Genomic DNA, 16,173 nt, shown 5'->3' on the forward strand with positions numbered 1-16,173 from the left:
TTATCGCTTGTGGTGGAGGTGATATCAGTCCCGGACTGGCGCGAGATCGATAGCGGAACTCGTATCGGTTGCTTGATATGAGAAAGGATTTCGAGATCAAAACCCTGGACCGACCTAAGCTCAGGCTGGAATAGAAAGTGCTGTAAATAAGCTTTAGCAAGTTCCACTTTTCAGCCCGATCACGACTTACCAAACAATCGGTGTGTGGACTAGACTCGATGAAGTTAAGACTTATCTCAGGCATCCAGCATACGAGTACCCCAAAGTACTGTAATGAAGACCGTCCCTGGCAGGTGAAGCGCCTTCGTGCACAGCCACACAACCCGCACAGTCGGCAACGTACAGAACACCACTGGTATCTCCGAGTCGGGCCGGTCGAGCAAGCAAGCGAAGAAGGCTACCTGTATCGAAAAACATTAATGGTAGCTAGAAGAGCAATAGCAGACGAGGGGAGACACAACAGCGCTCCTGGCCAAGATCGACAGCCGTTTGGTCCTGAAGTGCGATTTGAAACCCGCCAGTCACGGGGCAACAGAGATAGATAGTTGTTTACCACATCCTGTGGCACCCATCGAACCTGGAGCAGAATACAGGCTAACAAAGAAGCGAACCGGACAAGACACCTGAAGGCAAAGTAATCACGAAAAGCCGGCAGGATAACAGACCTGGTGCAGGGTGGACCAGATAATACAGTAGTGTGCCTGCAACGTCTGGCCACTGCATTGAGCAAACTTGTGCTCATGTCTGAGTAGGTGCGACTGACAGTCGTTGCTTGATGGGCTTGATTTCTGTAAGATCAAATCCGGTGCGTACTAGTAGCATAGTAAGCACGATGGTCCTACACGATGTTCCGCGAGGAGAACGACCGCAGCGGTGTTGGATGAAGGAGTCTCTATCCTTCCAGATCTGCAAGGTATTGTTTCTGCAAGCTGTTTCAATACAGGCATTAGAATCATCGTGTAACCCGTGGACAGTTTCACGATCTGCATATGAGATGTGAGTACGGTCAGAAGAGGATTGTGCGACATATAACGAAAGGTAGTCACGAAAGTAGTAAGAAGTTGTTCGTTTCTGATAGCAGACTGAGCGGAAACTCCTAAGCATTCCCGGGCTCTACTGCCAACCGTAGCACCCGCGTAACCTCCATAAATCCGACATCGTTACTAGTAGAATCCATCACTTCAGACTCCCAAAAAATCAGCCCATCCATCAGCGCAGCGGGTGTCTTACCATCACATCTCCCCAGCCAGTCAGCCAACCACTTACCAAAACCCGTAATCAGTAAGGTCGCCTCAAAATGGGCATCTCCGACCGCCTCCTCTCCTTCAACGACAACAGCCTCGAGATCAGAAGTCCATACGAAGCCCGCCAAGACGACTGCATATCATGTCGCGTTCTCGGCTCAACAGCATTCGTCTCACTGGGAGGCTACACCTACTTCTCGGGGATGAAGCAGCTACGGCAACGGCAACAGCTGATTGAGAGGAGCAAGTCGAAGTATAAGTATGGATCGCGGCAGCTGGGGATTGTGATGCTCAGTGGGACGTTTGTGGGGCTGGGGCTTTATAGGATGGTGAATTGAGATGGATTGTATCTGGACGAGAGCGTTGCGATGTGAAAGCTTTTTAGCTTGGAGTCATTAGATGAAGGATGGTTACGAGTTCTGGGTCATGTGTGCAAGGTGTTGGTGGGCAGATGGCGTCTTTTGCCATGCAGCGATTACGATTGATTGACTATCTATCTCTGGGTATAAGGTATGTCGTCTCTTCATGAGTGGACTCTCTATCCGTGCAATATCATGCCCAACGCTAGAAATGCTGACAATATGGTATCTGTTTTCAGACAAAATTGAATGCAACTCCTCAGACAACTCTATACCAAGCGACTTCTCTTGCTTCCACCTCCGGCTCCACTGCTCCCGTCGGGATTGTCCTTCTTATCAAAGTTGATGTTGAACATCTCTGAAATATCTGGAAACGGCATTTTCCGCTTTGAGCCGGCGGCTTGTGTGGTAGTCCGGCTTGTTGATCGAGGCATGTGGCGGTTGTTGTGCTTATGTGAACTGCGGTTCGTCCGATTTACGACATGGACTTGGACAGGTGTAGTTTCTTCTTGACTTGAAGAGGATTGTGGGGCGTCTGTCTGCATGGCACTGTCGCTACCTGCCGCAAACTGGAAAATTGGCCGTTGGTGTTCTTGCACGACCGGTTCCGAGGATGCTCGAGGTTGTATAGAAGAGGTGTTGTCTTGCATTGAATGGTGTTGTATATCTGTTGGCTCTTCAGGCTCTGCAGTCTTCTCGGGTGAGCTGCTTCGATGCCCCTGCTCCGTCTCTGATGTGTCCTCTTCCTCGCCTTCTTGTGTGTGAGAGCCATCGTATCTGGCCGTGGCCCACTGCCTTACTCTCCATCCTTCCCCATCCTGCACGCCCAAATTTTCTCGATCGAGGAATTTCAGTAGATCATCGATGGCGTCCTGATAGCCTGCCTGCCTTATTGAGTCGTGATCGCTTGCGGCAGATTTGTAAAGATTGGTTACAGACAAAGCAGCTTGCCTAAACGCCTGCAGTAATTGTTCTGGAGGTGCTGGCCGATTCGGAGGCGTAGAAGGTAGAGATCTGTTGAGCGACCTCATTGAGTCCATGATAGTGAGTTGTTAGGTTCAGCGTATTCGAGGAATGGTTGACAATGACTGCGGCCGTCGCAGGATGAAGGATTAGTTGGTTCCTTCCTTCAAGAGGGGCTGCTCGTTTCTCCTGCAGGTGAGGCGCTGGCGCAGATGGTCGAAAACGCTTGGAGTTTCTGTGGTAGACACGACAAGAGCTTCAGATTAGATCAGACTAGAGACGCAGGCCGATTTCAAAAGAATGTATTGTACTCGTTGCGTTGTTGGTAGTTGCGGGCTGCATCTTCGAAGTTCTGCTGGTTTGGCTTCATCAACGTCACATGTGCAGTCTCGTGATATTTGCCTGGCGGCCTTTGGAGGAGATTCGGCCGGATAATTCACCATGGTGCGCGCGCTTGCTCCTTCAACTCATAGAGTACCTACTTTCGTTCCTTCCAGACATGCACCTGGGTTCTGAAGCGATGGAGAGTGGCAGAGCACTCCTAACGGTTGCCCGCACATCAAGAAGCCCAAAACGTATCCCTTACAATTGAATGCACCGCAGGTCCTTATAAAAAACGCCGTAATGGTTCACGAAGCCTCGCCAATGCAATGACTTTCGGGCTGTGCACTGTTTCTTGGTCTGTATGTCGAGGAACTACTACTCTGCTCTAGGTTTCGATGTTCGAGCATTTTCTAGCTCACGCAGCCCTACACAGTACAAGCACGACCGGGAGTACGAGTGAATAGTCCTTGGCATAAAATAACAGCTTGATAGCGTCTCTTCGTTGACCTTGTGCCTGTGCTTCGTTGCGGAAGCAAACCAGAGATATGCGCTGGCAAGTGCGCAGCAAAGATGAGACGAATCACAACCTGAGACAAGGACATCAAGCACGAGGCAGGATGCTGGTCACCCGAGCGACAGGGATGATAAGCAGTCAGATTGGCTGTCTGGGATCTACCCGCGCACCAATTCCCGCCGTCCGCCTCGCGGCTACCGGCTATCGTCATCGAGATAATTCTCCCAGCCAACCATTAAGTTTTTGTGATGCCTGAAGCGAACCCAATAAGGACATCTGTTTGGGTCGCGTGGAGGCTCCTATGCTTCGTCTTGGGCATCTGGATGAGCTGGATTATTGTATCTTTCGTGCCTGGTCATTCATCAAGCAGCCGAGGCGGGCATTGAATTAAGCAGTTATCCAACCAGCATCTGAAGTTGCTCGATGGGAAACGATTGGCCTTCATTACGACGAGCAACCTCGCCATCCGAAAAGCGGTCAGCCGATTGATATAGATTTCTGTGAGCCGTGAAGGGACATGGTCTTTACTTCGCATACTGTACGCTCGTTTGAACATAGCACGTCTGATACTAATTCCTGCCCCGTAAAATGTGTTTGGCTATAGCTGTTGGCCTGAGCTGTAGATCTTTGTCCAGCAAGCTTGCATAAGATCGAGCAGTCATCGAACTCTCACTCAGAGGTGGTGCAGATGAGCCTTGTAGTCTATGCACTACGAGCGGATGTGGTCCCACATGCGCAGCTTGGGAAGCGGACAGAAGTGGTTTCAGTGGAGTAGGAGCCACTTCCAGTGAAGGTACACAGTCTGCATTCTGCTCATAGCTTGTCTGTGCACACCACGTTGTGGTTCTGGAAATAATCCCGAGGCCTGCACGAGCTTTTCTATGTCACGGACTTGTATGAGAAGATTATAGACAACGATAACTTCTTGAAGAGTGTGTCACCTTGATTTTAAGCCTGGGTAGCCCCCTGTCGCAAAATAGTCCGATCACCCAGCCACATCCGAATCACCAACTCCAGCTTCCTAGAACTTGCAGCACCGCAACACTGCGTCTTCCTCTGCCCAGCCTCCTGCCTGTGAACAGGCTCTTGCTGACTTTTGCAGCTTATGCACATCCCCTGGCTGTTCGACCTGGTTCCGGAGTATTCAGCGCCCACTTTCTCGATCAACCTTTTTCCTGGTAGCAAAGCCTCCACATCAGGTCAAAGTGACAGACGGCTGTTGGATCTGACGAACTTTAACGACAAAGCGATTGCCAAATCTACGTCAAGGCTCTGTGCAAATGATATACAGATATCACGAGTGAGCGAAGCAGAATATCCTGCATCAGCAGCACGTTTATCGCAGACAAATTCGAAATCGGCCGACTGTCCGCGCAGCCTCTCGCAGTCAATGCCTCCAACATTCTGAGCAGGTCTCATGATGGGCCTAGTTGGTCGCAAGCCTCTGTTACCTGCGCCCACGGAATCTCTAGTCGACGAATCGGCGGTTGAAGAGCCAGAAGTCACTGAAGAGGTCGCTACAGATCTGTCCCAACGCACTGACCGAACTCACCATACCATACCTGAAGACGGTAGTCCTATCACCATATCGACGAAGAAGCCGACATCAGCGCTGAACAAGATTACGAAGAGTACTCAAAACTCACAGACCTCCCTGCTCATAGAATATTTCGAAGGTGGGAAGGGCCCCGATCCAAACCGACGTCCGAGTGTACGAGTGAAGGTCATTCCCTCATCCAAGAACAAGAGCAAGGAAAAAGGCGACGGCCATCTCGTTCTGACAGAAGCAAGAGAAGGCAATTCTGGTAGAAGATCCACAAGTCGTCGCATTTCTCTGGCCTCCAACGAACCACAAGTCGCTGCAGCCATTAGCGACGTGAGTGCTTTGGACACACTGCATATACCAGAGCGAAGAGGATCAACCCCTCTAGATATCGAGATACAACAGAACAGCGACATCTCCGACATGAGTGCCTCGCCAGAAGCCCGCTATATTGCGGCTCCATCTGACATCTCATCCATGCCTGCTGACTCGATGCTTGGCGCGCGTCAATCCACGCTCTTCGCTCCTCCTTCCAGGGTGTTGGAGGGTTCCAATATAAGCTCAATACCAGGCGATGAATCTGTGCTCAGCGGAAGTGATGTCAATGAGTCAACCACCCTCAGACCTCCAGTTATGCCACGAGAACGAAACATCAGCAACGAAAGAATCACACAAAAGGTTATAGAAAAACTGAGCAACAAGCCACGTCCGGATTACGTCAAAGTAGGGCATGGCCAGAGCTCGAAAAGCTCGAGTCGAAGCACCAACCGGGACGCTGGTGTTGCCTCGTACGAGCGTGCAGGTATCAAAGGCAAGAACTTCAGGGAGACAGACAGCACATTGAGTCCATCCGAACCAAGTCTACTGAGCAATTCAGTGCTGTCTGCAGGCGGACAATCTGACCTTTCAGCACGATCCGCAGTCACAAACAATTCCATCAACAACCCAAAACTGCTTCAGACTGTGGAAGATGCTATTCGAAGGCTCATTCTTCCTGAGCTTAAGGAGCTCAAAAAGGATCAGCGGCAGCATTCCAGATCCAAGTATGACAAGGAATATTCAGATTTGTCAGAAAGCAGCGTAGTCCGTGAGAAATCTGCTCGTCGTTCGGCGTCTGGGGAGAAATCACGGCGCAGGCGCTCGAGCAAGGATCATGCCGAAAGATCAGGTTCGGGCAGGAGGAAGAGCAGCCACAAAGAGGTTGACTACGATTCATTATCGGACGCCAGCTCGAGACGCGATGCTTCAATTTCTAGTATAAGCGCGGATGATCCGAAAAAACACAAATCGCACCGAACGCGAGACCTTGCAGCAGCGGGACTTGTTGGTGCAGGTTTGACTGCAGCCGCCCTAGAATCAAAAGAATCCGAAGAGAGCCTTCAGAGAAGAAGGCGGAGGAAACGAAGCAAGAGCCGAAGCAGCCACAGTGCTAGCATTGCCGAGAGCGAAGAGATTTTCCACAAGCACAAGGTCCCTCCCATGCCAATGCAGAGTGACATTAATTCAGACTTGACAAGAAGCTCTATCTTGTCTTCGAATACCGACGGATCGCAGACACCTGTTCCGCGTCAGGTGCAGGAAGTCGCTCGGGGTTCGACCAGACAGCATCTTGAACCAGTTTCCGATACGTCCCAGAAACGCTCTGGTGGTCTGAGGCAGACACTGGGCACACACCATGGCAACTTTTCTGAGCACAATTTGAGTTCGAACAAGCTTGCATATGATGAGCATGAGGAAGAAACACTTTCGCCAGAGACCGATCGTTATCAATCCTTCTCAGCTGAGGACTTGCTAGGAGATCCGGAGAGGATGCGACAGTATGAGCGTAATTTGCATACCCAACATCCGATTCGTCGCGGTTTGAGCCCAATACAGAGTGTTGCGAGCTACCAAACAATAGAGCCGAACCGGAACTCCATGCTGCGCAAAAGTGCCGACTCTTTTGCGTCTACAAGACAGAGGCAGCAGCAACTCAAAGAAGAAGTGTCCATCAGCTCATTTGCTTCCGCAAGCACTGATCCTAAGAAGATCAGACCACACGGTATCAGCCTCGAGAACAGGAGTGAGATTATGCATCAGCATGAGAACAGCCTGAACCAGTCACCGGAATACCAATCCATCGGCGTACACGACCGCTTTAGCGAAGATGACCATGATCAATATCGAGATTCGTACGCGACTGACGACCAGAGCATGACAGAGAAGCGCTTCTCACAAATGACTGATGCTTCTTCTGATTTACAGTATGTCGACAAAGTGACTGCTGGGCAACATGTTGTGCCGGTTAATGGTGCACGACCAGAATTCGTTCCAGCGCCCTACGGAGTTGAGTCTGGAGTTGCGTCTCTGGTAGAGCCGTCTGTTTTGAGTATGCGCGAGTCACAGCCATCCCAGAAAGGTTCGTTTGTGGGCGAGAAGGATAGCAGCCAGTCACTGCCGCGAGAGATGGTTGGGGCAAAGGTGACTAGTCCCTGGAAAGACCAGCCAGCAGCAGTGAAGAGCCAAGCGAGCCTGAAACAACCACAATACGCGCAGCAAGCAGATCTATCACCCCCTCAAAGCCCTGCACGATCTTACGAAGAGCATCAGCAAGATTATATCCACGAAGCTCAGTCGCCACTACCTGATGCTAATTTGGATGATAAAGGATCGCCGGAATCAGAGATTACCACAAATCCCTCTGTCATCCACGGTCCTATCGGTGGTCTTGGTGCTGGGCATCCTGAGCACTGGATGGCAGATACAGCAACACCTCCATTGCCAAGTCAAGGAGGAATGAGCAGAGATTTCAGCTCTGGGGCCATCGATCTCATTCCAGAAGGTCTCAATGTCAGCCAACGCAACACCTACGAACCAAAGCCAAACACATACGTAATAGGACAGTCTATGCAGCCACCAATGGGCATGAAGGATGAAGGCTATGCGACCGGCGAAGGCGACAATTACTCTCCAGCGCCGCTCATGAAGACTGGTCCGACTGGCATGAGCGCCTACGACTTCGATGACCAGTTTGATGGCAAAGTTGACGACCCTTTCACCTCGAAGCGCAATAAGTACATGAGTGGTTTGTCTCAAGGCATGTCTCCTCTGTATGACGGTGCTACTGGCAAAGGCATCGATCGTATCCAGTCTAACGACATTGTTGCGTTGATGGAGCATCTTACCGTACGTGATGCTCAGCGAAATGCTCGAGACACCGAGATATTGGTTACCTTGGTCAGAAGCGCAGCAGACATGCGTAATTCGTTCGAAGAGATGAGGCAGTTCATCGCTGAGCAGGATGCGATGATCCTGCAGACAGCTGATAAGCAACATGCGCATACCCAGAAGGTGGTCGGAGGGCCCCGCCAAATGCCAGCAAATGTTCGTGCTACTCCTCGAAGCAATTCGCAGGATGATCTCCCCACTAAGCGACGGAACGTTTTCAAGCGCGCGTTGCAGGGTCTTGGCTCGAAAAATGGTGCCGAGCTTCAGAACATCGAGTCGATGCTGATGCAGCTGTTGGATGAGGTTGACGCTCTTCGGTCACAGCAAGTCTCCGCCGCTCCCACTCTGCAACCACGTACCAATAGCATTGTTTCTGAAGATGTTGCACGACCGCCAACTGACACGGGCTACGAACCCGAAGGACGAGCAGGTACGGCATCGTCCGGTGGTGACCGCTCTGCATTCTTCTCGAACAACTCTTCTCGTCAGGGACAATACAGCGCAGCCAAGCGTGTGCCGGAAAATAGAGTCAGCACTGTCATGGAGAATGACGAAGAGTACGATGATTACGACGATGGTCGACACGTATCCGATCCTCAGCGCACTCCTCGAGGTCTCTCCCCAGTCAATGACCATTACAAGCGAGGGCAATCTGAACCTCTATATACACCGCCACGAATGCACGATGAAGATGAAATTACACCAACCAGCTACAACTCATCAGGCAAGAAGCATAAGACTTTCTCGTCATTTCTGCCGAAGCAGTTCGTGTCGCGTTGGTCCAAGACCACGGCTTCGACCGAACCTGAGTATCGCCAGGACGATCAAACGAAGCCCCGACCCTATTCAGGCGTTTCCCACTCGGGCTCCAATCTGCACGATTATGAGTATGAGAATAACCCAGATGATCGACTGAGGTCTGCCACCTCTTTGCAAGATGAAGCGTATTACCGAAATCAAGAGAACCGGCCTCCTTCGCCACTGGTGCCGAGTGCCATCTCAGATAACCCCAAATATCAAGCACATCGCAATAGCCAGAATCTGCAGCATCCTCAACCTCGGCAAGGGCCCACAGGTCGATATCAGTACAGACTCGAGAATGCCGCGCAGAGCTATCACAACGACGAAGCAATGTCGCCTATCTCCCAGATATCTTCGCATAGACAGTGGGACAACATGAATCCTCAGCACTCGCAACAATCGTATGTGCCGCCCAACCTGAGTCCGATCTCCGACAGTGGCTCCTACCGCGAGAGACCAGGGTCAGCGTCATCTTTGACTCGACGCAACAACGGGCCACCACGACCACCGAAGATCTCAGATGCAAATTCGGATCTCAATGAGCCGCTCGTGCCACGACGACCACCCAAGGTCCCGCACGGCACGATGTCGCCAAGCACGTACATCGACGACGTTCGAGCTGCAAGAGCTGGGAGTCCAGCATTCGATAAAAGTCCTATAGGTGCTTTGAGGAGTCCAATTGCCGGCAACGCTAGCAGAAAACCAAGTGGACCGAGGCCCTTGAGCGCGAGCAGCAACAAGGAGACACAAAAACGAGCGAGATTCACGAACAGCCCCGTGCAGAGCATTGGGAGCGAGGGTGACGGACGGTACTGAACAAGATTTGGGACGGCAGAGCGGACGAAGGACATTTGGAAAACAGGTACCGTGGGGAGGCAGTACTCAATCAGCGAAGGATAATCCGATGGGAACAGTGCCATAAGACTACTTCGACATGAATGATGGTACACACTGGATGCATGGCGAAGAATTGGACAGATGGACAAAACTATGTGCAATAGCATATGTGCATATTCTGGAGTTACGGGCCATGCCTTCTTCTCTCACTTCAGCAAGCGAGCATATCTGCGTGCAAATAGGGTACTAACGAGCTATGACGAACATTCTGGCGAAAAGCGATTGGGTTTTTAGGATAGCTTGCTTTGCTTCACAGTAGGATAGAATTTAATGACATGGAATCAGTTTCCTCTACATACTAGTATGACCTGCTCTGAAGCTGTTGGCGTACTCAGATCGTGTGTAACTCGGATAGTGACTGCCATCTCGGTACGTTAGTCGTCGACCACCATGATGTATGTTGGCTTTGAACGGGTATCTAGTTCGTACTCAGCGCCGTGGGCCATCGTTCGTTCCTGCCAACCTGGTACCCAGGATATACTGGAAGAGCAAGCGGGCGCTCCCCTTGGCGATGATTGTAAGATTCGTTGTAATGACGTAGAGAAGAAGAGAAGGAAGGGAAGGAGTCGCCGACCAGAACATCCCGAAGCCCAAGCCCACTTCCCCAATACTGATATCGCGTCTAGAAAGATGTTGCTTAACTTCCGACATGACTGCTTCCATCGAGGCACTGTACATCTTCAATGATCAGAGGTGAGTCAGCCGCTTCTACAGCTGTATCCATCTAATCAACCCAGACAATGTATCCTCGAGCACATCTACAATGGCCGACCACCAAAACCGGCCGAGTTGAGGTCGTCCTTCACTAGCCATTCGACACCACAGCCCTCAGTCTTGTACCTCGCCGACCTGAATCCGCCCACCACAGCATACTCGATATGGCACGCCAATCTCCTGCTCATTGCGACGTGCAGTGTCGACACGCAGCCTCTTGCGATCCTCGAGTTCCTCCGGAAAGTGGTTGACATCTTCGAGGACTTCTTGGGCAGTCCGCTACTCTCGAACAAGATAGAGGACAGTTATGAGGTGATAGCACAGCTGCTAGCTGAGGTCTGCGATGGCGGGATAATATGCAATACCGAGCCAAATGCCCTGCGCGAGACCGTTGAAGTGAGCTCGACGCTGGGCAGGCTGTTTGATCAAGTTGGGATACCAAGGTTAGTCCCCAATAATCGAAGGCGGTGCACGTCAATTGAACGGTACTGACATACTGTAGCTCAAGATCCGCTGTCGGTGGTCCAGCTTCGCTCTCATCTCTCAGACCAGCAGCGACCCTCAACAACCAACCATCAATACCCTGGCGCCGACCGAACGTCCGTCACACAAGCAACGAACTCTACGTTGATATCCTCGAGTCGCTCTCCATAATCTCCGCACCATCTGGTAGACCCATCTCTGCACGAGCTAACGGCTCTATTCTCTTCACATCCAAGATTTCGGGTGTTCCAGAGATCATCCTCTCGCTATCCGCACCGGGTGGAACATCGACCGCTAAGCACTCTGGTATCTCGAGGACAATGACACTACCTTCATTTCATCCGTGTGTACGACTGAACAGATGGAAAGAGAAACCGGGCGAGCTCAGCTTCGTCCCACCGGATGGCAAGTTCATGTTAGCAGGCTATGAGGTTGATCTATTGCCATACTCATTTCAAGACGGTTCCTTGCCTAATCATGGAAGTGAGAGCAAGCTGTTCTTGCCGGCTACAGTCGATTTACGTACCGGCCTCGGGTCCTCAGGCATGGAGTTTGAAGCAAAACTTACCCTCAACACTAATTACCCCGGCGTGCCAAAACCTGATCCAGTTGCTAGCCGTCCAGGTGGTCTTGGCTCAAGTCGAACAACGTCAGCCCATCACACACCATTTACGTTCCCTGGTGTAGGTCAACAATCAGGCACAACAGGCGCACCAACTCTCGAAGCCGTCTCCGTATCAATACCGTTCCCTAGCGAAGTCCGAAACGTGATGGATCTCAGGGCGTCAAGAGGCGATGCAACGTTCAATCTAATAACCAAAGCCATAGAATGGAAGGTGTCCACAAGCAGCAAAGATGGATCTGTGAGCGGCACTGCTACACTTACCGGTACGATCTCTGGGCCCTTTGATGGCGATGCAGATCAGCCCGCGGACCCGACAATGGAGGAGTATTACCCGTCCTCGCCTACCAACGGCACTGGTGTCGGCACGAGCACGCCGCTCGGAGGAAAGAAGAGTAGCAAGAAGCACTTAATGCCACGAACGGTAAGCACGAGTTTCACGGTCAAAGGGTGGCTGCCCTCCGGTATCAAGGTTGATGCATTGACCATCGACACGAAAAGATCGAAAGGTCTAGGTGACGGCGTCAAGCCATACAAGGGCGTCAAATACCTGTGTGTAAGCAGGAAAGGTGTCGAGCGTAGAGTAGCCCTCTCATAATCCAGACCAAGTCAAGATTACAATGACATTTCTTGTCGAGCCCCTCCTGGCGAGCATGACCTTCTGCCTGTTTCATCTCACCTATTCTTAACGCGGAATCCTAATCCCTTGGTGCGACTAATAACTCATCAAGCAGGCAGGGTCACTTAGTAATGGCGCGGCCGAATCGTCTCGGATTTTGTTGCACGTCCTGTCAATGATGGAACACACCCCTCTGTCCAAATGCAGAAATCACGATCGAAAAGATAACCACATGCAAGCAAGTGCGACGCTGTTCACGAAAGCTACGACTAGAAGGAAAGTGCGACCAACTGTACGGAACAACGGAGGAAGGCACGACCTACCTTATACTCAAGAACGGAAGGTGCGATATAGCTCCGGAGAAGGGAAGGCACGAACGACCATGCGAAAAAAGAGGTGGAAGCTACGACCCAGTATACGTTGGAGGAAACCACGACCTGCGGTGAGAAATGAGAAGGAGCGGAGGTGTAGGGAGGGAAGGCGCGATTCAATAGTGCTTGGAACTTGAAGGAAGGCACGACCTTGTAGAGTGTGAGAGAGAAGGAACGATCGAGGATAGTGGAAGGTGCGACCGAGTGTGAAGCAAGGTGCGACTGGGTATAAGGTATAACCGAGGCAGGTACGATTCTCTTCGTGCTCAATAAATGGCAACCAGGACCCACAACCTATGTAACTCAAGGAAGGCACGAACGACCATGCGAAGAGAATGGAAGGCACGAACGACCATGGCAAGAGAAACGGAAGGCGCTACCCAGTCAGTATACGTCGGAGGAAGCTACGACTTGCTCGAACAATTGGGGAAGGAGTGCTAGGGTCACTGGGGGAAGGCGCGATCCTTATAAGTACTTAGAGGCAGGCACGATCTTGCAGAGTGTGAGAGAGAAGGAACGATCGGGGACAGGGGAAGGTGCGACTAGACGAAAGGAAGGTGCGACTCTGTAAATAGGAAGGTACGACTCAGACTCATGAAGAGGAAGGCGCGACTGGGTGCGGAGGAAGGTACCTCTAGTAGGCGACGGAAGGTACGATCTGATGCAGCGGAAGGGGCGACCATGTATGGGCAAGGCAAGCAGGCACGATGCTGTGAATAGTCAGGGGAAGGAAGGAGGCCCCAATAAGAATAAGGGGAAGGCGCGACTCGCATTGCATGCCTAGTAAAGGCAGGGGTACTATTATTGAGCACAAAGCAAGCGAGCATGAGTTGCGAGATAACAGCGAAGAGTGCTATGTGGGAGGGTCAGACAGGGCTTCATGAATGAAGTATGAAATGGAATTAGATCTTAGTACATCTCTATATATCGTTCATCGTATGTTCGTCTGACTGGCTCAATCGCTATCCAGCAGTAGATTCTACAAAAGGAGGGCAGCACCCATCGCGACGAAACCAATCACTAAGCTAACGCTTGTTCGTTCTGCAGCGCCAGTGAACTTAGCGATCGGGTTGGTGACGTTGCTGTTGCTGTTACTCCAGGCTGACCAGTCAGCTGCTGCTGCGCCGGTGCCGGTAGCTTGAGCGGCCTTCACGGATGTGCTTGCGGCTGCTGCTGGTGTTGCAACGACCGTCGCAATAGTGGCCATTGTGGAGGCTGGCCTGGAGCTGTCGACCTTGGTGTTGTTGGAGTTCTGATTGCTTCCGTTGTTGTTGTTCGAATTCTGGCTGCCGTTGGAGTTGCTGTTGTTCTGATAGTTGCTTGAGCCGCTGCCTGAGCCATTCTTGTTACCATTTGAGCCGTTGCTGCCGATGCTGCCGTTGCTGCCGATGCTGCCGTTGCTGCCGATGCTGCCGTTGCTGCCGTTGCTGCCGTTGCTGCCGTTGCTCTTGCTTCCATCAGTGGCGGATGGCACATAGACAGTGATAGTTTGCGTGGCCGGAACAGTCACGGTGATTGGACCACCGAAGCCCCATTCAGCTGGGCAGGATGTCGTATATGTACTCATTGGGATGGCGGGTGTATAGGTGCTCTGCTTCCCTCCGACGAAAGAAGTAGTGACGGTAGCAGTTTTGGTCTCTAGACCTGTTGAGCAGGGAACAACGTAGGTTTTTGTCATTGTAGTTGTGATGAAGGTGACCGGATAAGACGTTTGCCAGGTGTCCCATGATCCGGAGCTGACAACGCCAGTACCCATGGGGAAGCCGGTAACACCTGGGTTGGCATTGCCGGTCTTCTGGTCTCTAGGATCGATCCAGTCTGCCCATGAGGAGCCTAAGGTGCTGTTGCTAGCAGCGGATGATGTGACGCTACCCGAGGTTGCGCTGGTTGTATGGTTATAGCTGGTTGTGATAGTTGAGTCAGACTTGGATGTGGTAGCAGAGTTAGAAGTGGTAGTAGCGGAGCTTTCGCCGTGCGAGGTGGTGGTATGGTGCGAGGTAGTAGTAGACTCTGAGCTGGTAGTGGTGCCGTTTCCGAAGTGATGGCTGGTTGTGATGCTGAGTGTAGTGCTAGTTGTTGTCAGCGACGTGCTTGCAGAGGTTGTGGTAGTTGATGTCGTGACAGCAGAAGACGTGGAGGTCGAGCTCTGTGTCGTTGTTGTAGTAGTGGTGCTGGTTTGTGCCTTCTTCTGGTAGACCTTGATGGAGTTGATATCCCAGTAAGCGTTGCTGAAGGCACCAGGGTTAGCACCAACGAAGGCAGCGCAGGTGGAGAAACCAGTCGAAGCAGCACAACCCTCACCAGCCCATACGGCGTCTGTGAAGTCACCACAGAAGGTTGTGTCAAGGATGATCTTGTGGTTCTTGAAGTTGCCTGGGATATTGGCATCTGGACCACTGAAAACCTGAGCGGGGAAGCCCCAGTTAGGGTTTCCCGGCAAAGGACTTCCACTCTTGATGTCTGAGGGCTCGCTGCCTCGAACCCAGTTCCAGATCTTGATAGCATCATCGGTCCACTCCATAGCGATCACCCGGCCGCCCGCTCTGTTGAAACCGTCACCGTATGTATCAGTTCGTTTATCGTAGATGCCGCAACCGATAGGGTTAGAATTAGAGGTAGGGCTATTGAGATTGCAGTCTGTGGTGAGGAGTTCGCCTGTCATAGTATTTGAATCACCAGTGATCTTGCTTTGTCCACCGGTGTGCAATGCAGCCAAGGCTCTCTGCCGGTTGCTGACACCCTCAATGATGTCAATTTCACCACCATTTGGCCATGTGATACCCTCAGCCAATGTCCAATCTATTTCTCGTTAGCAGGAGTACATCAGCGGGCAGCGTTATACGCACAAGCTGGCCATGTGCCGCAGGTGCTTGCTGGCATATGCGAGAAGTCTGCAATCCAAAGACCCTTGGTCCAGGGATCTTGACCCTCGATTCGGACACTAGCACGCCCAACTCCATTCTTGTTGTAGTAGTCGGCATTGTTAGTTTTTGTAAGGATTGTTTGGTCGTCGACCTTCATTCGGAAGGAGCCGTCAGCATTGATGGAAGCGAGACCTTGCTGCCGGGCGTCCTCCTTGCTAAGGTAGGTGACGAAGCCATGAGTCGGGTCAGCGTCTGCGAAGTAGTTGAAGTGATCGAAGAAGTCTTCGCCATGATAGCTCTTGTCCAGCTGATAGACAAGAGGATTCGAGGTTTGAGGGAGTTCTACTGCAAAAGCAGGGGTGGAAAGCAAAAATAAAGCAGAAACGAGTGTGGTGCTCGACCTCAGAAAGAGTGATGAGGAAGGCATACTGAAAGAGGAAAGAACGACTGTAGTTAACAACTAAGGGAAGGGTCGACGATGCTTCTGAAGAGACGGAAGGACCAGCAGAGAACATGCCATTTTGTTGTTCTCATATAACCATCGCCAATACTGAGCTCCTTTCCGCATCGACTTGCTAGCTCACCTCGATGCTCAACCCACAGTGGTTCCTTCAAGCCGTGCAGGAAACGTTTCGCTCTGTGGATCTG

At 51.5% G+C, this 16,173-nt stretch overlaps 5 protein-coding genes across 5 annotated transcripts; 3 read left to right on the forward strand and 2 right to left on the reverse strand.

Moving 5' to 3' along the window:
* Nucleotides 1–1,297: 1,297 nt before the first annotated feature.
* Nucleotides 1,298–1,582, forward strand: PMZ80_004984 (uncharacterized protein; the record flags this gene model as incomplete). The annotated part of the gene is made up of 1 exon (XM_064873406.1): nt 1,298–1,582. One exon carries the CDS (start codon nt 1,298–1,300, stop codon nt 1,580–1,582), a length of 285 nt encoding a protein of 94 aa, XP_064730510.1.
* Nucleotides 1,583–1,872: 290 nt separating this feature from the next.
* PMZ80_004985 (uncharacterized protein) lies at nt 1,873–2,643 on the reverse strand (the record flags this gene model as incomplete). The annotated part of the gene is made up of 1 exon (XM_064873407.1): nt 1,873–2,643. One exon carries the CDS (start codon nt 2,641–2,643, stop codon nt 1,873–1,875), a length of 771 nt encoding a protein of 256 aa, XP_064730511.1.
* A 2,181-nt stretch (nt 2,644–4,824) lies between these two features.
* On the forward strand, nt 4,825–9,771 carry PMZ80_004986 (uncharacterized protein; the record flags this gene model as incomplete). The annotated part of the gene is made up of 1 exon (XM_064873408.1): nt 4,825–9,771. One exon carries the CDS (start codon nt 4,825–4,827, stop codon nt 9,769–9,771), a length of 4,947 nt encoding a protein of 1,648 aa, XP_064730512.1.
* Nucleotides 9,772–10,501: 730 nt separating this feature from the next.
* PMZ80_004987 (uncharacterized protein) lies at nt 10,502–12,269 on the forward strand (the record flags this gene model as incomplete). The annotated part of the gene is made up of 3 exons (XM_064873409.1): nt 10,502–10,545; nt 10,590–11,009; nt 11,069–12,269. The coding sequence occupies 3 exons, from the start codon at nt 10,502–10,504 to the stop codon at nt 12,267–12,269; spliced, it is 1,665 nt and encodes a 554-aa protein (XP_064730513.1).
* A 1,371-nt stretch (nt 12,270–13,640) lies between these two features.
* On the reverse strand, nt 13,641–15,952 carry PMZ80_004988 (uncharacterized protein; the record flags this gene model as incomplete). The annotated part of the gene is made up of 2 exons (XM_064873410.1): nt 13,641–15,460; nt 15,508–15,952. The coding sequence occupies 2 exons, from the start codon at nt 15,950–15,952 to the stop codon at nt 13,641–13,643; spliced, it is 2,265 nt and encodes a 754-aa protein (XP_064730514.1).
* Nucleotides 15,953–16,173: the final 221 nt, after the last annotated feature.

Source organism: Knufia obscura (assembly GCF_036327395.1).
Source record: "Knufia obscura strain CCFEE 5817 isolate CBS 148926 chromosome Unknown scaffold_5, whole genome shotgun sequence".
Lineage (NCBI taxonomy): Eukaryota > Fungi > Ascomycota > Eurotiomycetes > Chaetothyriales > Trichomeriaceae > Knufia > Knufia obscura.